The sequence below is a fragment of the Teleopsis dalmanni genome, chromosome X (genome assembly GCF_002237135.1).
Source record: "Teleopsis dalmanni isolate 2A chromosome X, ASM223713v2, whole genome shotgun sequence".
Taxonomy (NCBI): Eukaryota; Metazoa; Arthropoda; class Insecta; order Diptera; family Diopsidae; genus Teleopsis; species Teleopsis dalmanni.
Window position 1 is genome coordinate 68,154,924 of NC_051848.1, and position 24,654 is coordinate 68,179,577.

A 24,654-nucleotide genomic window follows, 5' to 3' on the forward strand; every position below is an offset into this window, starting at 1 on the left:
TTCGTGAATATATGTGAAGGCTTTGGATAGATTAGTGTTCTGTCCTAAGAAAACCAAAAACACAGATGTTATATAATTAAATGATTATATAAACAAAAGAAGTAAATTAGAAAATAAAAAGACAAATAATTAAAAATTGACAATATTTTAAATAGATGATATATAGATGTAGTCCTTCTATTTATAAACCGAACATTGAATATTTTGTGTTATTCGAAGTACCTTTTTGTTTCTCTGTGTTGTATAATATTGTAATATCTATTACTATTTATAAAACTACTTAAAAACCACAAGTGAACTGAATTTTTTCATATGTGCTCATCACATTAAAGAAAAAATATCCTGCATTCGCAACTGGATGAACCGAGATTAATTACTTCGTTATGTACAGACTGTGCACCACGGACTGATCTCTTTTTATCGTTATTAAATGACAAATTTAATATTAGGTTGTCATTAATGTGTATATCTTTAGCCATAACATATACTCTTTGGATTTATGACGACAAATTCTAATGAAATTTAACTATTATAAGCTAATATTTTTATTGAAAATGATATAGTACCGTTTCATCAAGCAAAGAATCGTCAAATACTCAAAATGTAACAAATAGTGGGACAAATATCGAAATGGAAAAAACGCCAGCATTGTCAGAAACTGCGGAACATATTGCAAATCAGAAGAGTTCAGAACACCCCATACTATTGGACATGGGACTTGAAGACCCTTCTCATGACTACGAAGGTCAAATATTCAAACATCGTGGTTGTTCAGATAAGGTAGGGGTGTTCCGTTTTCTAAAAGTTTTGAAATATGTGTTATTAAAAAATTGGTTGCTTCTTAATCGAATAGGTAAAAGATGGAAAACAGCACAACGAAATTTGTGAAGCAATTGCACTTAATGACAAAAGTAATTTTGAAAATCTTCCAAACAACTCGGGTACATTTAGCGCAAATCGACATACACCAGAATCTAAAGGCTTGGCAATCAATCATGGTGGTGAATATAGCTACCAGAAGGAAACTGATGACTACCATTCGAAAAGCTCCCAAAAACATGATTATTATGCCTGCCAAGTGTGTACGGTACAAGAAGCAAAATATATTTGTACTGGGTGCCGAAAGCAGTGGTATTGCAGTACAATATGTCAAGTAAATATATATTTATACTTATAATATCAGAAAATAACTTTTATATATCTCTTTTAATCGACCAGTTAATTGATTGGGAGCGGCATATCAAACATTGTAATGTTTGATTTCGGCAGACACATCATCACATATATATTTCTGGATTAATCTGAAGAAAACTTATAAACAATGTTTAATTCTAAGTATTTCTATGTATTTTTATCATTTTATGCAATAATTTATTTGACTAAATATATTTTTCAACTAATTGGGAAAATTTTAATTTGTTTAATTTAGGAAGGCATATGACCAAATTAAATAAATCACAGTACTCGTTTGATAACTTGACATAATTACTCTTTCAAATAATAAATATAAGGTTAACAGAGTAAAGAAGTTCAGCATTTACATAAAGCAGAGTTCATAAATTCAGTAACAAAACTTGGAACACCCTACATACAGCTTGAATTTAGCTAAAAGGTAATTTTTTACACTACTTCACATAAATAATAAGTAAATGTTTTTTCGTTATTTATTTAGGCATATCCACCGTAATAAATGCATGACATCGATATGTAAATAAACCGAAAAAATATACTAAATAAATCCGTATTCTACAGTTACTCTAGCGAGATTTATTTCTGGCAATACTCACACAACGGCTACAAAGTTTCTACCTCATATATACTGTGTAATTAATAATATTTTATCTTATTTTATTATTAATATTAATTATTTGTTGAAACCAATTATATATATATTATCCAATTTTTTTTGTAAGTAATAAGAATGAATGAAGTTTTACTTCACTGAATTAAAAGATATATGTTGAACACAAAAAGCACTAATTTTTAGTTTGAATGGTTGCTTTCCTATATCAATATATGAGTTTATTAAGAATATCACATTTTTTTGAAATTTAGTAATATATAAATTGCTATTGAACTACTTTATGAATTAATGAATTTAAGTTTTTAATTTAAATGGATATTTGAGGGTAAAGTTATCTCCCTTACACCATCAACTTAACAATCTATTATAACCAATTTAAATGATCAAATATTAAATAATTAAATAAAAAATAATTTTTTTAATATTATAACTAATTTATTATTTTATGTAAATTGATTGAATTTTAAATAATTTTATAAATTTTTATATAAAGAAAATCCTCCAATAAATTCAGATGATTGAATGTTTTAAGTAGTATTATTTAAAAGTTTATTAATTAAAAAGCAATCCATAGGTGATAATATTAGATATTCTCTATGACAGTAAAAAAAAAACAAAATTTTATAAATATGTTTTGTTTCAGTTGATATATGTATATATATATATCCTAATAATCTTATCGGTCCTCCTAATATAACTCAAATGTTTTCGTTTAATATATTCAATATAAAAATATTAAAATGATCAGTTAATATATAATGATAGAATTGAATTAAATAACTAATTGTTATTGTAGTAAAAACATAATATGAAAAAAAACAAAATTTATTTATATAACTGAAGCATTCAAATTTCTGAAAATATATATTTCTCTTGAATAACATCCTGCTAAAACATATACTTTCCTAGTTAATTCTTAAAGTTGCCATCTAAAAGTTAGATGTATATATATTTATAATACTTTTTTAAGGGAATAGATTGTGAATTATATTATTATGAATAACAGACTTTTCACATATAAATTAATAATATTTTAAATGATGTTTAGGTTAACAAATCAAAAAAATATTAATTTGTAAAATCTGATTGATAAAATTCTAATTATTAGATAAAGCAATAACTTTCTTTAAATTAAATTCAAAATTCCAACCCAATGACATAAGCATTGTTAGTCCTGAAACCAAAAATAAATATATAAACTAATAAATAAGCTGTTAGTAATAACTAAACTTCTAATAATAAATAAACTAATATACTGATTTTAATTGATAAGTTAAATTGATTTATATAAAAATCCGCCTATTGAAGGAGTTGAAGAGTAATCATTCAACAAGAACTTAAATAATTATTATTCTTAAATCTAGTGAACTTAATATTCATAAAAATATATTATTTTGTGACACATATTTTAATGTTAAAACAATAGCTAATAATAAAGCAATATTTCCAATACGATTATTAGACTTACAGTTAATATCTGTGATTTATAAGATTTACAAGTTTAAAAAAATTACTAACAGATAAAATTTTAATTAAAGGAGAGAATTCAAAGAGAAATAATCACACATGTAGATTTAACAAATATTACTGCTAAATATATACTCCATGTGTTATTCCCTTCTATAATAAATAATTGAAAAATACAATATAACCAAAGAAATAGAAATTAAACTTATTCAATATAATAATAATTATTCAATTTTATAAAAAAAAAAAAATTTTTTTTTACTCAAAAATATGTAAATTATCTAATTAGTAAGTACTAACGTTAAAAAAAAATATTTACTTTTTAGTTTTATTAATAATCCCAATTATACGTTGTTCTACATAATGATAAATATTTCACAACTGAAAATAATTGTCTTATATTTTGAATATTATAAATCAACGTTTTCATCAAATTTTTTAAATTATAATAAAATGTATAAAATTCATTAGTTAAATTTAATAAACTTAAAAAAACTCAGTATAATGACAATAATAAGAGTACTTGAAGACTTTTTATTTAAAATAAATAAACAGGACATTATACATATTAATATATACTATTGAAACATATTATATTTGAATATACTTTCTACTGTTGACTATAGAAGTATATAGAAGTATATAAGGTAAAAGTAAAGCTAAGAGATAATGATATATATGAATTACTTATTAAGTAAGCAATCAATTTAAAATTTTATATATAAATAAAATTTTTTCTAACACATTAAAAGTAGAAGGTGCAGCTATATTATCAGATCTTAGTTAAAATCATTATATAGTCAATGATGGTATGAAATCTAATTATCCTGTCTTGATTGCTAACACTCATATCTAATATAAGCCAAACAAATTGAACCTGAAGAACTTAACCTGAAGAACTTAATGTATAAAATAATAAATAAATTTTAAGCTGCAACCCCTCATTCTAAAATTAAAACAAAGATGGATCTAAAAAATAATTAAAAAAATAAATTATAAAATAAATAAATAGTTAAAAAGATAATTAGAAATGTTATAAGAATTATATTAATTATAAATAAATTTTTATGGTTATTGAAATTATTTATCTCATCTGGCTTCTCAACACTAATCCATAAGAAATTGTGTCACATCCTTAGAAATAAGAAATTGATATAAAATAATTACTATATAAATTAAATAAAATAGTAAAAATTTAATCAAATATAATATATTTGGAATATATTTTTTATTATATATTTATTTAAAAACAGCAAATTTGAGCATAAAAAATAAATAAATGTAAAGTAAAGTAGAAATACCTATAGGTCCTTCGCAAACTTTACAAGTTAAAAATATTTATATAAATATCCATTCATATATATATTTAGTATATATTAAATAAATTATTAAAACAGTTATTCTAAACTTAAAAGTACAGCTTATGCAGCATTACTTGAGTCTTTACTTTTGACCTTATTTTATAATTTATTAACCATAAGCAAACATTAACATTAATAAAATAATAATAAAATAATATTTTCTATATTAAATAAATAAATTTTTAATTTGATTATAAATAAAAAATTTAATGAATAAGATAAATCAGATTTTAGTTGCGTTATGAGATATTTTCCCTTGCTGTTTTATCTGATGTCTGGTGGTTCTCTCTTTTTTATGGATGAATACTTTATACTTCAGTTTTAGTTTGAAACTGTAAAGACTTTTCTCAATTCCTCACTTTTTATGAGGATGAATGTATATATATTTTTATAACAGAGTTTATAGTCTTCAACTGTGTTATTAATTCATAAATTGTTTTGGCCACAATATATTAGAAGTTATTATCTTTTCTCGATGTGATCAACTAAATCTTCTTAAGATTTATATATTAGTAGGATGTACGAGTATATACTAAGTTTGTGCCTCTTGGTGGTTATCATGGCTACTACTTAGAAATATTTATTATATGTACAATATTTAGAGTTGAAAATGTAATTTTTAAATTTGGTTTTGATAAGTACCCCAAAACTCGAGTGAGCATGGTGCTCTTTACTTTTGCGTTGGTAGATTAGTAGAACAATCAATTTCGATTGAATAGATTTAGATTTAGATATATAGATTTATTTAAAATCAGTTTAATGTTTTAAATTTGTTGCTTGATCCAAAACGTTAAGAATATTGATGACAACAGTCAGATAGATTTATTTATTTTGGCCTTCTCTGACTTAGATCCACTATATTTTGGTTATGCCTGAAACGTTTGAGGAGGATGCATTGATTCATAATTGGTTTTAAACGAAAAGGAGTTGGGTGCCACAAGCATTACCTTAGCTTATATCTAGTACTAGGCATTGTTTTACTCAAAATGATTCATGACGTTTTTCATGCTTCATGATTTGTGAGCAGACAGATATGAGTATTTAAATATGTATGACCTGTAATTTTTGATGCCCCAGTAATTTATAAAAATGAAGTGTATATTTGACAGCACTTCGGATGTTGCCAACCAAGGTGTTATTGATTTTATATTTTCTTTTTGTAATATATTTATAGGGCATGTAATAGACTAAAAATAGACTAAAAATTATTGACCAGGTTTTCGAAACTTGGAAGGTTTTTTGATGTATTCCAGCAAATCTTTTTCTTTCAATGCAGCTTCTTTCGTTTTTTTTTATGAAGGAATTATTTATAAATCTTACGTGGGGACTTCAAAAACCCCTTATATAATATGTTCAATAATAAAAATTAGGTCGGAATCCTTATTTGTTAATATGATTATTAAGGAAAGGAGCAAGGAAATACATACATTATATAACTAAGCAATCGTTGATATTCTAAGAGTTTGTTGAAAAGCCAGAACAAAAATATTAGTTTTATAAAAAATTTTTATTTCTTTCATACGTTTCCGAAATCATGAAATTTTAGGCCGTACAAATTTTCAGTTTAGTTTTTGGACTTTACCATATATCTTCATCATGATATATTAGATCGAAATTCAAGATTTTTCGTTAGCAAAGTTAATGCGGATATTTTGTTGAGATATCCGCTGTCAAAAACTGAGAGCATTTAGAAGCAATCATTTCTATTACAGAGCTTGCATCACAGAAATTGTACCATGCTGATTATACCACTTGTGCTTCATTTGATCTACATAGGCTCGGCTGTTGCTTCAATTTTTCTAACAGGTGATGCTGAGAATTCTCTCTGGTTATTGGGAGGATGTGTATGTTGTCTTGTACATGGATTCTTCTTTGCCTTACGAGACTTAGTCGATAATGAAGATGACGAAATGTTGAAAGTGGAAAAAGTTTCTCAAGGTATTGTAGAGATTGTGCCCTTAGGATGCGTGAATGTGTTCTTTTTCTTGCAAACTGAAACAGTTAAGGATTTTGCATTCGCTCATTTGTTTGCTGCAACAGTAGTGGTGTACAACACTGTTGCTATCTATGGTCAAGACGAACGAAATGGCACCACAGAATATCTTAAGTCCCTAACAATTGCGATTTTCTGTATTTCGTTGATGATATGCGGATTTTTCGCTAACAAATTGTTTGTTATGGTAATTGGCTTAGTTGCACTTTTAATAAAAGATGGAGCAATACTTTTAGATGCTCTTTGTATACCTGGCACGGAATTTGTAATATACATAGGTGAGTCTGCACTATTAGCCTTTACAGGCGCTGTTGCAGGTGGTTATCTAGACGATTTCGAAGTGGACATACAAAAACTAGTCGGATATGGCGGCGGCGGCGAGAAAAAGGACGAAGGAGGTGATGGTGGCGGTGCTTAGGTAAGTAGCAAAGCATCCACTAAGTTTTATTTAACACTGACAAAGAAATGACGCAATTATAACATATTATTTAGACAGTCTTGTTCTATTACGTGAGAATTTCATCCTTCATTAATCTATTGGGAGCGATTACTCACAAACGTTACTATAAGGTTGTCATTTCAGATAATTATTCTACTTATTAAAGTGCAATCGGAATCGTTTTTCTAAATTATACTTAAAAGGAAATTTATTTTTCAGACATTCAATACTTGAAAATACTCGCACTTAAGAAATTGGATGGAATGCGATTCACTAGCAAGGGTTTATAATGTTAAAATATCCATAATTTCGCAAATCAGTAAAAATAAACTTAATAAACACTACAAAATAATAACTTCCAAGATCATTTCAAGAATTTAAAATTTCTGATTGATGAAGGAGAAATGTGTCATCTTTAGGCTATTTACAAGCAAGGAATATGCTACCGAAACGTAATAATTTTGTCGTGCAAAGAAAGATTCTTATATATCAAAATGGGTTTACAAAATGGAATATTTTTACATAAATGAAATAAATTTATTTATTTATTTATGAACTTGCAGAATAACAGATAAAAAGTAAGTCTTGCCATTTAAATGAATTCCGGTCGTATTACTTATGTACATGATATACTAATTGAAACCAGATCTTACTATTCAAGAAAAATACATATATTAACGAAGCAGGAATTTATTGTTATGGAAATTATAACTTCATATTCGAGGGTTACTTGCAGTAATAAATGAGTACAAAATAATAAAAAAGATTGAATTTTTGAAAAAAAAAATATAATATTTAACGATGTATAATAATAAGTGAACTGCATTTAGAAAAGTAGAAGGGAAATCAAATTTATAAATTTGTTTCGCTGCTATATATATTTCTGGCATAATAATGAAAATGTGAATATTTATCATCAAAAATTGTGTTATTGTTTTTCAAAGTATTCTCCAACCTGATTTATACATTTTTGCATGCGCTCAAACCAATTGTCGAAGCACTTTTTCCACTCCCATTGAGACACCTTCAAAATATGGTTTTTGAAAGCTTTAACAGCATCTTCTGGCGACGATTTTCGTCTCTCCTGTTCATTTTTCGAATTTCTCCAAAGACAACAAACAAATTGTGGTGTATCATTCAGAAGTGATCGTCCATCGTTGCTCAAGCGGAACAGTCACCACATGATCACTTTTGCTGAAGAAACAGGCGACCATTTACTTCGAAGTGCTTCGAAGACCTACACGGTCGATTGTTGTTTTGTTTCGGGCTCATACGCATAGATCCATGATTCGTCATCTGTGACGATCTTATAAACGTCTTTTGAAGCACCGCGAACGTATTTTTTCAACATTTCTTCGCACCAATCAGCACGATTACAAATACAGTGGTACGTCAGAAATATTAGAGACAGTAAAACGTCGAAAGTTGAAGTTTTTTGGTCATATTCTGAGGCATCTGGAAGAGTACGGACTACTAAAATTAATCATTGAAAGCAGAATTGAAGGTAGACGTGGCCCTGGTAGACGAAAAATATCATGGCTGAAGAATTTACGTCAATGGTTTAATAAAAGTATAAGATCACTTTTTCGAGAAGCTGTAGATAAAATCAAAATAGCAATCATGTTAGCCAACGTTCGAAGCAGATAAGGCACCTAGAAGAAGAAGAATTAGCATGAGTCTTTTTTGGAGCGATTGTCAATTTGTGCGGGATCCAACGAGAACGAACCTTTTTCACGGCCAGGTGTTCATGCAATATCGAATGTATGCTGGTGGGAGAAATGCCCAAGGATGCCTCTATCTCACGGTATGTCACATGACGATCTTGCATTATCAGTTCACGCAAGGCATCAGTGTCGTTGAGCGAGCGTCGGCGGCGATTGAATTCATTAAACCAGTTTTTCATAGTGCTATAGGATGGTGCTTTATCGCCATATAAATATGTTATGCTAAAAAATGTCAACCTTTCCAATGGAAATGTCAGATTGCACCTGGCAACATCTAATGTTGCTTAGGCCAGAAATATATAGAGCAGCCCTCGTCCTAGTTTAGGTACGTACTTAATACTATATATTGTATTGTTTCTTATCGTCAGCAGGAAAAGGTAAGTCTGGTGTTAAATGAATAAGGAAAATAATAGCAGTGACACTTAATCGTTAACTGAATCGATCTCTTTATAATGATAATAATATTTTAATATACTAATTATTATATATATTATATATAAATGTTATTACAAAATACAAGAATATTTAATGGTCAATTTATAGATATGGATTATTTTATGGTAATTAAAAGATGTCCTCACTAAGTGTCCTCATATAACCTGTTGTCTGGCAAAAGCAGGACCCTAACACGGCAAACTTTCGTTTTTAAAGCGTTGAGAGTTTGTCCGCAAACACAAGCTAATCTACATTAACCTACGGAACAAGTCCACATATATCACATAATATAAAACTGGTTATTAATTCAGATCACCAAAACGTGAAATTCTAGGTTTGGGAAATTTCTTGTGCTCTTAAAGTTAAAAATGTCTAAAAGTACGTTTACGCAATCTGAAATACATTAATTGTGTAGCAGATAGTTTCAATTTCCATATAATGATGCTACAGATTCCATAATTATGCTTTTCAGTCTGCAGTAAGATAAATAATATTTCCAACTTAATAATTTGCAATATTTACTGCATTATGAAATTCGAGTCAAACAGTAATGGCTTTTCGGAATTATGGATATACCAAATCATAAGCACCATTGTATAAGGAACTTCACCGGAAGTCAAGCTGCGAGCAAAAAACACAAAAACCTTAGTTTAAAATAGTGTCTGCAGATGCAGACATAGTCCCTGCATTTCAGAACTAGAATCTCGCAGTATTTGCTATCAAATGGTATTATCTCCGGCCTGAAATTGTAGCCCTTTTCTCACTTTCATATTAGCTAATAGTGCATTGTGCATCAAATTTATCAAACATATTTGTTAAGATGGCATACGGCATCTACCTTAATTAAAAGTACTTTGTCGATAATTACTTTATATGATATTCCGATACTTTAAGCAAACTATGTTATCTATGAATATGAATATTTACAGTATGATAGCCTACACCAGCTAATCTGCAAGGACAACCTAATTAAATCGATCTGAATGCATGATTCTCAATTATTTGGTAGCATCAGTTCATCTGGCATCTTGGCAATAGCAGATGAATACAACTGAAAAATAGTAGAGTTTTTTTTAATACTTATGAATGGTGTTAGCTTTACTTTCAACCCAGAAGAAATAACAGTATCCTTCTTTGAGAACGAATTCCAAGCCAGTGCTATCATCAATCTTAATAAATATAACTTAATAAATAAAAAAATTTGAGAAAGTGAGTATTTAATAAAATCTTTGTTGTTATTAATTCAATAATTAATTGATATATAAAATATATATAAATAATTTAATATATCAATTATATATTTTATTGTTTTGTATGATATATTATATATTATTAAGCGAAGTTTATAAGGTTTGTATCAGCTGCTCATTATAATGTGAATAATGAGCTCATTATAATGTGAATGTGCTTTCATTAATATAAATGAGCAAATGTCTAAATGAGACAGAGTGAATATACTATTAATATAGTTCTTTCTAGTTCTAGTTCTGATTCTGAGTGCAAACTCTTTTGTTTGAAAAAAGTTGGTTTGATATCATAAAAAGTATGTGAAAAGTTGTGTTTATTCTATATTGATATAATGTTAAACCTGTATTTATATGATTTAATTTAATTTATTTAATAACGTCGTACTGTTAATGAATTGTTAAATATTAAATTTTGAATATATAAATGCCTGATGTAATATAGTTATTATTAATAAAATATCTCATATATTTCAATTTATAACATTGTAGAACGGCCGCACACCCTTCCAGATATAGAGCAGGCGTCATCAGTAATATATAGTTACGGTAGAAAACGACAGTTTTCTCTGCGGTGCTATTTATCTTAGCTGAAATGAGGTATAGAAGAAAAATGTGCGTATAAACATGGGCTTTGGATACTCTTGTCAGTCAAATAACGAAAATGATGAAACGAAAAAATAATGACTTACTAATATTGTTGTTCTCGTTCAATTTTGAGCACAAAAAATTTCTATTTTGAACAATTGAACCACTTATTTGTGATAACTGATTGTATAAATTTCCATTAGTGTATGAGAAAACATTTTGTATTTTTAATCAAATGCTTCTCATTAGCTTTTAGACTCAATTATAGCGTTCAGTATGTCATGGGAAATTTTGTTTTTTTTTCGCCAGAGATTTTAAAAACTTGCCGAATTTGATTTTCTAAGCCAACATGCTTTAAAATATTTGAACATTTTACTCTGACTGCTCGAAGGTCCATGAAGCAGAAAATGGTTGCTGATTTGTACCGCCACAAATTTTCAATTTGGCTAAACCATTTTTTGTAGTCCTTTTTTATATCTTGCACTAAGCAACCTTGATTGCGTTAGCTTGGAGCCACAAATGTAAGCAACAACAACGGCAGCAATCAGTGAAAACGGTGGCAACGCGCTTTTTTTGTTCGTTGCCACTGGAATTTGTTTGCGCTTATGTGATATTGGCGTCGCGACAAAAATGGCAAAGAACGTCAGCGGCAACAATAGCGAATGCATTCGGAACAATTGAAGATATGCCAGCGTTGTGCAACATAGTTTGACAAAAATCCAATCAAGTTGAGGGCTTATTGGGTGCGTATTTCGGAGACCCGTAGTAGAGCACTGATTTCACAAACACCCAAAACTAGGCAAGGGTTTACCATTGCGTGTTTACTTAATTTTTCTCCTTTTTTTAGCATGCATATAAAAATTTTGAGCAACTCCCTACCGCATATCATGACACTTTATAGATGTGGGACTGCATACGCTGAGGCACAAGTAGATGAATGCTTGTATTTACGCATATCGGCTTGTACTCGAACCGCGGCAGCTATGTAGCTGTGGGTTATGATGTATTTTTGTGGTTCTGATATTGTTTTATGTGAAGTGTTTTGTGCCCGTGGATGCTCAATAGCTGGTGCGGGTGCATATCACTTGCTAAGTCCTCACAGCATGTGTGCACTTTGCGCATTTAGTGGATTTTTCATTGTATTTACCTGACCCGAAATTCAACAGTATTCAATGTAATTTGTTTAAAATACAAGCATACTTTTAGATGTTTGTAATTTAGTTCAATTAAATATTTCAATAGAATATTTAGCGCAGCTGGTGTTGTAAATTAAAACTTTATTGTTTTTAAGTGAATTCTTTTTGTTTGATTATTTGGTCGAAAATTTGGAGCAGCTGTGTTTCAAAGTATAATTTACATTCGAGATATTTATATAATTGTATCGCACATACTACGTTAAGTAAGGCATTAAATGGATAAATTTCAAATTTTAATACCCTTTTCAAAATAACGTCAACAATATTGTCATCGCTCTCTGTTTAAATTTACATGTCATTGTCGCAGTCCCGGTGGCAGTAGCAGTCCTAACCATTAAATTGTATGACGTGCGACCCAATAAACGTTTAGCATCGTTATTAACCGCTATAAAATCGCAAATCATCATTAATTTACTTTTAACGACAAAACCATAAAAACGTTTATGAAAAATATCAAACGAATAAAAGAAAATAATAGGCCACACAATTTAACTGTTCGCTCGCAATCTAATAAAATTTCATTTGGGTGATGCTGATTTTCCATCGCACATGTCCGGAACAAAACCTTTAAAAGTAATGCAAATATCAGTCACAAATTATGGCTCAAATGTATTAAGAAAGCGTGTGACCTTTTATTTCCACACATCGACCAAAATGGTTCTAAAAATATATTATGTTTTCCAGAGAGAAAAAATAAATTAAAATTTCTAAATAAAGATTGAGTATCAAAACACTTACCTTCCACAAACGCCTAAAAATATGCTTTGTTTTTTATGAACAAACATTTCAAAAAGAATTCTACGGAATATATCAAATCATATTGAATGAGTTAATGCTGTGAACATGACGTACATCAAACGTGCTTCACATCAACAGCATCTAATAGCAATTTATGTTAATCAAATCAAGTTTTGGTCGTTTCCATTGGCATAAGTTGATTTATGCATGTGAAACAGGTTTTGCGAGTTAGAAAATTCTGGGCGAGTTTTGTTGGTTTACATTTCAATGGTTAGCAAATAATGTTAAGTTTTGTATTGATATAAGAAATTAATTAGCTGATCATAGAAAAGGTAGGAAATGCAAAAAAATTTGTGTATAATATTTATTTATAAAAAACCAACATTTTATAAAAAATATTCCCTAATGTTTATTTAACTTGTTGGTTTTTTTGGTTCATTTAATTTTTTTTTCATGTGTCAAATATATCAAATCACCATAATTTCTCTTTTGGGAAATATATATTGCACTGTTGCATTCGGCTAAACCTTTTTGTACAGTTAATCAACTTCATTAGCGATCTAAATCAAAGAATGCTAAAGAAAAATTTTACTTTGGGTAGATACTATACAAAATAACTAATTTAAATAAAGTACGAAGGAAACTTAATAAGTTAGTTGAAAATCAAAATGAAGCGGATTTTTTCAACATACTTTTCATTCAACACCATACATTTGTTTCAATTCTGATAGTTACAGTTAAATGACTACACATTTCGTTAACTGTGGAAGTAAAATTATGAATATAGAAAATGAATGGATTCAACAGTACGTTGCCAGGATTCTAGTTTTGGCTTTCTTGTGCAATAAATTTTCTGGACGAGTAATTTCACGTACTGGTGATGTGCTGAATATCAAGATCATGCAATGTGTTACCACTGAATTATTCTTTCTCAGGTTGAGGTTTTGTTAGCTATTTAGGTATAAGTTATCGAAAACTTCCTCAAAAAGTTCCAGTTCCAGTACTAGTTCCAGTTTGTTTTGTGGAGTACATTTTAATGAGATTGTATTTCACATCTAATGATAAAGTCCAAACAGTACATAGAAATAAAATTTTAATCAAAATCTTAATTACCGGTACGTTTGATTTCCGTCATCATTCGGAATAACGAAATGGATTACTTTATTTTTAAGCCTATTATTTCTTAACAGACTACGGAACACATAGGTAATACTACTCATTTCATTCTTACAGCTTCTCTTGCTATTAGTAAAAGTATTTCAAAATTTATAAATTTGCAAATCAATCCCAAGACATTTTCTTCATATTTACATTCTTTGACGGTCATAATTAAAATGGCTTTATCATCTAATACTATTGCGATGAAGAGTAGATTAATTATAATAATAACTAATGCAAGCGTCCATGGTCGAAGGACAATGACCTTCTACAAACGACTTCAAAGCTTGGATTGATTGCACACAAGGTTCTGTAGAGTGTTTTGTGGGATTGTCCTTTATTGCTAATAATTGCACTGCTTGAAAGAAACAAACACGAAAACCGATAAGATTTGGCTAACAGAGAGGTGTTGGGTTTCACAATGACAATGTCAGATCACATATGACTTCGTTGATTCGGAACAAATCAACGAAAAATAGTGGTTTATTACTGTTAGCAATAAAATTGAATAAAATTCCAATTAAAGATATATGATGAACAAAAACAAGCTACTAACTTTATCTTTTAATGGTTAAATTCCATTTATATTCCTATTTATTTGTTAGTTTAATAAAAACATTACATTTTCATTGTAAAAATATATATAATAATATAAATATATTTATAAATTACTTATTTTAATTCACTAGTATATTATATATTTAAAGATAAATTTATATCCCTTACAACTTTAAATTTATAATACTCTAATTATAAGCTATTTAAATATTTAATAATAAAAAATATTAATACAAAAAAAATAAACTTATTAATATCATAATTAATCTATTATTTTGAAAAAACTGGTTAAATTCTGAATAACTTAATAAATTTTTATAGAAAAAAAAGCCACCAAAAAATTCAGATAAACCTTGATCAAATCTTTTATATAATCTTTTACCTAAAAATAAAAAATTATAAATTAATCTATATGTTACAAAATTAGGTATGAATCATATACAACCAGAAAAAATTGAAATAAAATAATTTTGTAAGGATTTATTATAAAAATATAAAGAAATATTTGAAATATGATATCCTACAAATCCTCATAAAATACAAACTATTAAAGACAACATTTTTAACATTATAGGTAAACAAATTATTGAAGGAGTTGCAAATAACAATTAATTTAAAAGACCACCTCCAATAATTCTTATAAATAGCAATCCAAGTATATCTTTTAATATAATTCAATAATTATCTTTCAATATATTTATATTAAAAAAATGAAAATTCCCAATTAATGAATAATAAACTAAACGAATTCAATGTCTAACTATTAACCTCGTAGAAAAAAAAAGAAAAAAGAAAAGAAAGAATATATATTAACATAACTTGAAGATACAATTTCTTAAATTATATCCTCAGAATAAAACGCAGCTGAAAAACATATTCCACATAAAGCTAAATTTGCAGCATTAAAACATTTATCTGTAAAAGCAATATAAACTCCTAAACCTTCCATTAAACGAATATCTTGTAAATTATTTATATGATGAATAATCGACCCAACACATATAAATACTTATGATTTAAATAAAGCATGAGTTATTAAACCTAACTGACTTAGTGTAGATAATGCAATAATCCTTTTTCAAATCAAATTCAAAATAAGCCCCTAACCCAGATATATATATTGTTAAACCTGAAATTAATAATAAACACTCACCTAAAATTGTATCACCAATTAACAAATTAAATCGAATTAATAGATAAACCCCAGGTGTCAGAAGAGTAGATAAATGAACTAAAGCTGAGGAGCACCTATTGCCGCAGACAATCAAGCTTAAAAAGGGATTTGAGCTCTTTTAGTTATCATAGCTAACATAATTAATATAATTATATCTAAAATGTTGAAGTTTAATAAAAAAAATTGAATAACTTATTTAATAATAATAAATAACAACCCTAAAAAAAGAAATAATTCTTGAATTAATTAATAATCAAAATCTTATTTTAAATAAAGATAAATTTTTCACAATTTAAAATAAAATTTTATATCTTTAACACCGCAAATCAACTATTTGAATTAACTATTTGAATATAATTAAAAAAAATTATTTCACTTTTTATAATTAATAAATTTAAGAGAACCCAAAGTAACAATAATAATAAAAATTCCCGTATATTATTTATTCTAAAAGAAAAAATAAGTAATATGTTATAGAATAAATTTTTCCGTGTTGTCTATAAGAATATAAATACAAAGTACATGCAGCTCTAAAAAAAGATACAAAACGTAAACTAATTATTGAATACCAAGATCAACTTACAATTCTATTTATTAAAGAAATTTATCCTAATAAATTTAAAATGCTATATTTCCAGACTTTAATAAATATCATCATAAAGTTAAAGAAGATATAAAATTGACCCCAATTTTAATAATCTTCGTCTACCCAATCACTCGTATCTAATATTAGTTAAATAAAATAAACCCGAAGAACATAAACCATGACAAATTATTAATATATATCCTCCACAAATGTCTCAATTTCTTAAATTTATAATTTCTGCTAAAACAGTTCCTATATGAGCAACAGAAGAAAAGGCAGTTAATGATTTTAAATCAACTTGACGTAAACAATTTAATGTAACTAAAAATTAAATTCCTCGAACTAAAGAAATTCTAATAAAAAATTATTAAATCTTAAACAATCAAATGAAATAAAGAAAATACTCGTAAAAGCCCATTTCCTCCCTAATTTTAACATAATTCCAGCTAAAATTATTGAACCAGAAATTGGAGCTTCAACTTGAGATTTGGGTAATCATAAATGAACTAAAAATATAGATATTTTAACTAAAAATGCTAATATTGTACAAAAATATGATAATTCATAATTAGACATATAAAAATTCTTAATAATATAGGTAGAAAAAAAACAAATAAAGTATAAAATAATAAACAAATCCCAGCTTGGAACCGTAAAGGTTGATATCTTCATCTTAAAATTAATAATAATGTTAAAAAGCAAAAATATTTATTTTAGAAATAGTTAAAATTTAAAAAAATTAATATAAAAATTAATTAATTAATTATAAATAAATAATTGCAATTTTTAAATTTATTAATTTTTTCTCTTGGTATTAATATTAATGCACAAATTCAAAATCTTAATAAAATTAATCCATAAGAAATTAAATCATCACATCCTAAAAAATAAGAAATATTGATAAAATAATTACAATAAATATTAAATAAAATTAATATGAATCTAATTAAAAATAATATAACCATCTATCTGAACCATTCAAAATATATTATTAAAAAAACAAACAGGAATTAAAACTAAAACAAAACAAAACACAATAAATTTTAACATTATAAAATTCTAAATGATTGAAAATAATCATTTCCATGAGTTTCCTTCACAAACTCTTAATGTTAAATACATTATTATAAAATAATTTCTATAATATATCATATTAATATAACTATATAAAAAAAAATAAATTATTAAAACAATTAGTTCTAAACTTAATAATATAGACAATAATTGTTTTCGATTAGAAATAAAAGAAAATATTTCAATTCCAATTAATACTATAACACAACAAAATAATCAAAAAAAAATATTATTATTTAAGTTTTAATAGTTCAATAAAACATTGGTCTTGTAAATCAAACATAAGAATAATCTTTTAAAACTCTCAAGAAAGAAGACATAATTCTTTATCATAAATTCCCAAAATTTATATTTTAATTAAACTATTTCTTGAAATTTTACATATATTCATTTTAATCTTTATACTAATTTCAAGTACTATATTTCTATTTCTAAATCATCCAATACCAGTAGGATTTATATTATTAATTCAAACAATTTTAATTTAAATTTTCTCAGGATTAATTTCAAAAAGATTTTGATTTGCTTATATCTTATTTTTAATTTTTTTTAGGAGGAATGTTAGTTTTATTTATTTATATTACTGCGATCGCTTCAAATAAAATATTTTCATTTTCAATTAAAAGATTAATATGAACAATCTCATTAATTATCAGAATTTTATTTTTATGGAAATTTTTATATATAATTATAGATATATTTATTTAGTATAGATATATTTATAAATTTAAAAATTTGAACTAATTTAAAAAATTTAATTCAAGAAAATTCTTATATTTTAACTAAACCTTATAATTATCCAACTAATTTCATAACAATTTTTTTAATAAATTATTTATTAATTACTCTAATCGCAATTGTAAAAATTACAAATATATTTTTGGTCCAATTCGACTTATAAAATAAATGAATAAAACTATACAAATTAATCATCCTCTTTTCAAAATTATAAATAATTCTCTAGTAGACTTACAAACTCCAATTAATATTTCTTCTTGATGAAATTTTGGATCTCTATTGGGATTATGTTTAATAATTCGAATTTTACCTGGATTATTTTCAGCCATACATTACTCAGCTGATATTAATATAGCATTTAATAGAATTAGACATATTTGTGGAAATGTAAATTATGGATGATTATTACGAACTCTTCATGCTAATGTAACCTCATTTTTTTTTTATTTGTATTTATTTTCATATTGGACGAGAAATTTATTATAATTCTTTTAATTATACTCAAACCTGATCAGTTGGAGTAATTATTTTATTTTTAGTAATAAGAACTGCCTTCTTAGGATATGTTTTACCATGAGGACAAATATCTTTTCGAGGAGCTACAGTAATTACTAATCTTTTATCTGCCATCTCTTACTTAGGGATTGATTTAGTTCAATGAGTATGAGGAGGATTTGCAGTTGATAATGCTACAATAACCCGACTTTTTACTTTCCATTTTATTTTACCTATAATTGTTTTAGCAATAACAATAATTCATCTTTTATTTCTTTATCAAACAGGATCAAATAATTATATAGGATTAAATTCAAATATTGATAAAATTCCATTCCATCCTTATTTCACTTTTAAAGATATCACTGGACTTATTATCCTAATTATATTTTTAATTCTCTTAACTTTAATGAATCCGTTATTATTAGGAGATCCAGATAATTTCATTCCAGCTAACCCTTTAGTTACTCCTATTCACATTCAACCAGAATGATATTTGTAATCGTCTTAATAATAATTATACTTTTTTATAATATAAAAAAAATTCAAGGATTACAATTCTATTCTATTAATCAAAATTTTATTTTGAATTATATTAACTACTGTTATTTTATTAACTTGAATTGGAGCTCGACCAGTTGAAGAACCTTATGTTGGACAAATTGGACAAATCCTAACAATTATTTATTTTTTGTACCTTTAGTTAATTCATTAATTAATAAATGATAAGATAATTTACTAAAATTAAAATTTAAGTTAATGAGCTTGAAATAAGCATATATTTTAAAAATATAAGATAGAATTAAAATTTTCTATTAACTCCACAAAAAATAAGTCATATAAATAAATATATTTTTAATCCAATTACAAATAATAGAAAATTTAATGAATTTGGTAAATAACTTTTTAATGATAAATACATTTATTTATCATATCGAAACCGAGGTGAAGTTCCTCCAACTCAAATAAATAAAAAAGAAATAAAAACTAACTGAAAAAAAAATTATATTAAATAAATTGCATTTTAAAAAAATACACAAAATAATACACTCATAAATAAAATACTTGCATATTCAGCTAAAAAAGTTAATGCAAACTCCTCTTCTATATTCTACATTAAATCCAGATACTAATTCTGATGCCCCCTCTGCAAAATCCAATCGAGTCCGATTAGTTTCTGCTAAACAAATTCTTAACCAAATAAAAGCTATAGGAAATCAAATATAATATTGAAATTTTATAAAATCAATTAAAAAAAAGTAAATGATAACAAAATTAAAGCTAATCTCACTTCATAAGAAATATTTTGAGGAACAGCTCGTAAACCTCCTAATAATGAATAATTAGAATTTCTTGATCATCTTGCAATTATTACAGTATAAACCCCTATTCTTGTAATTCTTAAAAAAAAATAATAAACTCAAATTAAAACTATAAAATCTCCTTAATATAGGTATACATATTCACACTAACAAAGATTTAAATAATGAAAAAATAGTAGAATAATAATAAGATATATAATTTGATATTAATGGATAAGTAAATAATTTAATGATGCAATTAATCCAATAAATCAATAAATCCAACTTTATTTGGACTCTTACGAATCTGAATATATCCTACAATTTCACGTTCAAATAAAGTTAAAAAGCTACACCCACTAAAACTCAAATAATTAATAATAAACTTCTCAATGAAGATATAATAAGTTCACTTAAAAACATAATTTTTAAATTTATATAAATAAATTCTAAATTTACTGCACTAATCTGCCAAAATAGTAATAAAACTTATTCTTAAAATGTTTTTTTTAAAATAAATATTAATTCTTTCGTACTAAATATTTTATTGAATCAAAGAGAGAAACCAACCTGGCTTACACCAGTTGCAACTCAGATCATGTAAGAATAAGAAGTCGAACAGACTTTATATTTAAACTTCTGCATTTAAATATGAATCTTAATCCAACATCGACGTCACAAACTTTTTTATCGATAAGAACTCTCCAAAAAAATGACGCTGTTTTCGCAAATACTCACTAATAATCACTAACAATGGATCATTTAATCATAAATAAATGATAAAAATTATTAAAAGTTATTTTAATTTATATATAACCCAAATAAAATTATTTATAAATTTATAACGAAAAGAATCAAAATAAATCCAAAATTATTAAATAATCAAGATTTGTAGGGTCTTCTCGTCTTTTGAATTATAATTTGAATTTTTGACTAAAAAATAAAATTTTATAAAAATTTTAAAAGACACAGCTTATATCTTGCCCAACCATTCATTCCAGCCTTCAATTAAAAGACTAATGATTATGGGTCATTCTTTTACAACTCGGACACCTCTTTGACCTCATGATCTCCGATTTGGCTGAAAAAATTTTGTAATTTTTCTCCTAGGAGATATGGACCCAAGGGGTTTTGAGAATTGGCATAGTAGACACATTTTCAAATGGCTATATCTCAAGTTCTATAAAAGTTACAGCGTTTCAAAGATAACTGATTGAACTTTTATGAAATTGTTTAAACAATTAAAACTGTTTATATTTAACTACTAATATTAACCGTTAAATTTCAAAAGAAAAAATTTTCTCAAAACTCAGCTAAATTTTCATTTTTTATATTTTATTTAGATTCAATTTTAAATTTTACTACGAAATAAAAATTTTCAGAACCCGTTATTTTTTGAAATTTTTTAATATTCTTTTTTCTCCCGCAAAACACATCAAGCACATGCGTACTACATTTCAATTAAATGAATGAAATAAAATTCTACACAAAACCCTGGATGATATTGTAATTAGAAGTACTTTTAAAAATTTATTTATCCTTCATATCACACCAAACATCTATATACGATTTTTCAATAAAAAAAAAGGAATATGTCACACAAATTTTTTTTTCTATTTTTGAATCAAATTTATATGTAAATTCTACTTCAAAAATAAATATTTCCACTCTGATATTCCTTTTCGAAGTAATTAAAAAAAATTAATTAATCAGGTGTCCTTCTCGTTACTCATACGCACCGTGGTACCATAAAATCAATTTTCGAAGGAAAACGATACAAAAGTTTTTACTTTTTATTTCTAAAATAAATGTATACATAAAATATTAACATTTTAAATTAGTTCCGCATCATTTCTGTTTTTAAATTATGAATTTTAACATAAATAAACCGTTTAATAAACTTTTTCTTATATAGATGAATTAAAAAGTTAATAAGTTTGTTACTAGTCGAACTACCTATATAACTGCAGCATATAATCACACCTACCTTTTTCGGTGAAGTGTTATTTTGGTACAGTTGGAAAAATACTCTGCACAATTTGGTTCCTATATAATTCCAACAAATGAATTAAATATTAATAATTTTCGATTATTAGAAGTCGATAACCGAGTTATTTTACCTATAAATTCTCAAATTCGAATTTTAGTAACTGCTGCAGATGTAATTCACTCTAGAACTGTTCCAGCTTTTAGTATGTCAAACTAAAATAATTAATAAATTAATATTTTTTAATTCCCATTAAGTTCCCATCAACTGATTAAGTTTATTTTTTTTTATTTTTTTTAATTTTTATTATTTTTAATAGAATAAATTATTATTATTTATTACCTACTTCTTCTAAATCTTTAAGTTACAAGATAACAACACATATATTTAATTGAAAATGATAACAAATCTATTTTCTGTTTTTGATCCTTCTTCAAGCATTTTTAACATTTCCATTAATTGAATCAGAACTTTTTTAGGAATTATTATAATTCCAATAATTTATTAATTAATTCGTTCTCGTTATAATATTTTATGAAATAATATTTTATTAACTCTCCATAACGAATTTAAAATATTATTAGGACCTACAGGTAAAAACGGATCCACATTAAGTATTATTTCTTTATTTACAATAATTCTTTTTAATAATTTTATACTATTATTTCCATATATTTTCACAAGAACTAGTCATTCATCATTAACTTTATCTTTTTCTCTTCCATTTTGAATTTTATTTATAATTTATGGTTGAATTAATCATACACAATATATATTTATTCATCTAGTTCCCCATTTTGAATAACTTAATAAATTTTTATAGAAATATAAGCCACCAAAAAATTCAGATAAACCTTGATCAAATCTTTTATATAATCTTTTACCTAAAAATAAAAAATTATAAATTAATCTATATGTTACAATATTAGGTATGAATCATATACAACCAGAAAAAATTGAAATAAAATAATTTTGTAAGGATTTATTATAAAAATATAAAGAAATATTTGAAATATAATATCCTACAAATCCTCATAAAATACAAACTGTTAAAGACAACATTTTTAACATTATAGGTAAACAAATTATTGAAGGAGTTGCAAATAACAATTAATTTAAAAGACCACCTCCAATAATTCTTATAAATAGCAATCCAAGTATATCTTTTAATATAATTCAATAATTATCTTTCAATATATTTATATTAAAAAAATGAAAATTCCCAATTAATGAATAATAAACTAAACGAATTCAATGTCTAACTATTAACCTCGTAGAAAAAAAAAGAAAAAAGAAAAGAAAGAATATATATTAACATAACTTGAAGATACAATTTCTTAAATTATATCCTCAGAATAAAACGCAGCTGAAAAAGATATTCCACATAAAGATAAATTTGCAACATTAAAACATCTATATGTAAAAGGTATATAAACTCTTAAACCTCCCATTAAACGAATATCTTGTAAATTATTTATATGATGAATAATCGTCCCAACACATATAAATACTTATGATTTAAATAAAGCATGAGTTAGTAAACGAAAAATAACAAATTTATAAAATACTCTTGATAAAATTCTTATTATTAAACCTAACTGACTTAGTGTAGATAATGCAATAATTTTTTTTCAAATCAAATTCAAAATAAGCCCCTAACCCAGATATGTATTTTGTTAAACCTGAAATTAATAATAAACACTCACCTAAAATTGTATCACCAATTAACAAATTAAATCGAATTAATAGATGAACCCCAGGTGTCAGAAGAGTAGATAAATGAACTAAAGCTGAGGAGCACCTTTTGCCTTAAAAAGGGATTTGAGCTCTTTTAGTTATAATAGCTAACATAATTAATATTCCAATAATTAATATAATTATATCTAAAATGTTGAAGTTTAATAAAAAAAATTCAATAACTTATTTAATAATAACAAATAACAACCCTAAAAAAAGAAATAATTCTTAAATTAATTAATAATCAAAATCTTATTTTAAATAAAGATAAATTTTTCACAATTTAAAATAAAATTTTGTATCTTTAACACCGCTCAACTCAAATCAACTATTTGAATTAACTATTTGAATATAATTAAAAAAAATTATTTCACTTTTTATAATTAATAAATTTAAGAGAACCCAATGTAACAATAATAATAAAAATTCCCGTATATTATTTATTCTAAAAGAAAAAATAAGTAATATGTTATAGAATAAATTTTTCCGTGTTGTCTATAAGAATATAAATACAAAGTACATGCAGCTCTAAAAAAAGATACAAAACGTAAACTAATTATTGAATACCAAGATCAACTTACAATTCTATTTATTAAAGAAATTTATCCTAATAAATTTAAAAAGCTTTATTTCCAGACTTTAATAAATATCATCATAAAGTTAAAGAAGATATAAAATTGACCCCAATTTTAATAATCTTCGTCTACCCAATCACTCGTATCTAATATTAGTTAAATAAAATAAACCCGAAGAACATAAACCATGACCAATTATTAATATATATCCTCCACAAATGTCTCAATTTCTTAAATTTATAATTTCTGCTAAAACAGTTCCTATATGAGCAACAGAAGAAA

At 25.7% G+C, this 24,654-nt stretch overlaps 2 protein-coding genes across 3 annotated transcripts; both read left to right on the forward strand.

Moving 5' to 3' along the window:
• Positions 1–567: 567 nt before the first annotated feature.
• Positions 568–1,359, forward strand: LOC119661901. Its single transcript, XM_038071411.1, has 3 exons — positions 568–780; positions 854–1,153; positions 1,219–1,359. The coding sequence occupies exons 1-3, from the start codon at positions 631–633 to the stop codon at positions 1,258–1,260; spliced, it is 492 nt and encodes a 163-aa protein (XP_037927339.1). The 5' UTR covers positions 568–630; the 3' UTR covers positions 1,261–1,359.
• A 4,782-nt stretch (positions 1,360–6,141) lies between these two features.
• LOC119662629 lies at positions 6,142–7,828 on the forward strand. Of its 2 annotated transcripts, none has more exons than XM_038072291.1 (2): positions 6,142–7,043; positions 7,284–7,828. In XM_038072291.1, exon 1 carries the CDS (start codon positions 6,369–6,371, stop codon positions 7,041–7,043), a length of 675 nt encoding a protein of 224 aa, XP_037928219.1. In that variant the 5' UTR covers positions 6,142–6,368; the 3' UTR covers positions 7,284–7,828. The 2 variants fall into 2 exon arrangements, with proteins under 2 accessions (XP_037928219.1, XP_037928220.1); XM_038072292.1 differs by lacking the exon at positions 7,284–7,828 and adding an exon at positions 7,118–7,198.
• The last annotated feature ends 16,826 nt before the right edge of the window (positions 7,829–24,654 follow it).

Bases quoted from the DNA above. Each gene is read 5' to 3' on its own strand.
- LOC119661901 (XM_038071411.1), top strand. From the start codon at position 631: ATGGAAAAAACGCCAGCATTGTCAGAAACTGCGGAACATATTGCAAAT. The intron at 781-853 runs GTAGGGGTGTTC...TTAATCGAATAG, and splicing joins ATCGTGGTTGTTCAGATAAG to GTAAAAGATGGAAAACAGCA. The intron at 1,154-1,218 runs GTAAATATATAT...TTAATCGACCAG, and splicing joins ATTGCAGTACAATATGTCAA to TTAATTGATTGGGAGCGGCA.
- LOC119662629 (XM_038072291.1), top strand. From the start codon at position 6,369: ATGCTGATTATACCACTTGTGCTTCATTTGATCTACATAGGCTCGGCT.